This window comes from Corvus kubaryi, unplaced genomic scaffold (assembly GCF_017639235.1).
Source record: "Corvus kubaryi isolate FWS band 111438036 unplaced genomic scaffold, C.kubaryi_AGA036_p1.0 37272, whole genome shotgun sequence".
Lineage (NCBI taxonomy): Eukaryota > Metazoa > Chordata > Aves > Passeriformes > Corvidae > Corvus > Corvus kubaryi.
The window spans coordinates 2,606,957-2,608,154 of NW_024581084.1; the positions used below are offsets into that span (position 1 = coordinate 2,606,957).

Consider the following 1,198-nt stretch of genomic DNA (forward strand, 5'->3'; position numbering starts at 1 on the left):
CGGGCCCGGGGCACCGCGCGACGTGGCGCAGCGTGGAGCCCTCCCGAGGGCTCGTCCTCCCGCGCATCCTCCGGTCGACCCCTGTCCTCTCGGACAGGTCGCGCACCTGCCCCGCGGGCTGTGCCGCCCCCCGCCAGCCCCGTGGGGGCCGTGCTGAGTCACGCGTGGGGCGGGAGCCGGGCTGCCCGCGCCCCCCTCCCCGCGCCGCCGTGCCCGGCCCCCGCCCGCCCCCTCCCCGCCTCGCTCCCCGGCAGGGCTGCGCCAATCCCCCGGCCCCGCCGCTGACGGGCAGCCGGGCCCGGGAGGCGCCGCCTCCCTGACGTCTCGCTCCGGGATTTGCACGGTTGCGGTGCCGCCGCTCAGTGTCTGTCGGGCCGGCGGCGGGAGCTGCCGGAGCCCGAGCCCAGCTCGGCTGCAGCGCGGCCCGGCCCGGCCCCTCCCGGCTGCGGGATGGAGCTGCCGGCGGTGGGCGAGCACGTCTTCGCGGTGGAGAGCATCGAGAAGAAGCGGATCCGAAAGGTGCGGGGGGCGGCGGCGGGGGGCGCCGGGGGCCGGGGGGCGCCGGGGGTGGCGGTTCCCGCTGACGCCGTGTCTTTGCCTCCCGCGCCGCTCAGGGCAGAGTCGAGTACCTGGTGAAATGGAGGGGATGGTCGCCCAAGTGAGTACCGGCACCGGGCGGGGATGGGGCCGGGGATAGGGGTCTGGGAAGGGCCCCAGCCGGGGCGGCGAGCGGGCGGCGAGAGGCGGCGGCGGGGCCCGGCGGTGACGGCGGCGGGAGCCGAGCAGACGGCGGCTGATGTGCACCAGAAAATGGCTCCTTCCCCCTTTCCCTCCTCGGGAGTCGGGCTCCATATTGCAGAACCGAGCGGGGAGGGGGGGGCAGGAAGGGGGGGGGAAAGGGGGAATAACCGCAAAAATCGTCCGCGTCGCCCCGCAGCCCCGAGAGCCGCTGCCGAGGCGGGGGCAGCACCGGCACCGGAGCGAGCGCGGCCGCTGCGGAGCGTTCGGGGCTTGCATGACAGTGCGGGCGGGGGGGCGCGGGGGGGTCCGGGACGCGGCGGCCGGGTCCCTCCTCCGCCCCGCGGCCGCTTTCCTGGGTCCGGGAAAGGGGATTTGGAAAATTTCATCATGACATGCCTGGAATTCCTCCGGAATAATAACTGCGCTAAATAAACAGTACCGTCCCCGCGGGGGGGGG

The 1,198-nt window shown here is 75.6% G+C and overlaps 1 protein-coding gene across 1 annotated transcript in view; it reads left to right on the forward strand.

Annotated features, from left to right (window-relative positions):
- Window positions 1-307: 307 nt before the first annotated feature.
- The window catches only part of CBX4 (chromobox 4), a 4,428-nt gene continuing 3,537 nt past the window's right edge, over window positions 308-1,198 (forward strand). Inside the window, exons 1-2 of the mRNA XM_042025587.1 lie at window positions 308-519; window positions 615-661. Of these exons, the coding sequence (XP_041881521.1) occupies window positions 451-519; window positions 615-661 (116 nt within the window). The 5' untranslated portion in view covers window positions 308-450. The remainder of the gene's footprint in view (window positions 520-614; window positions 662-1,198) is intronic.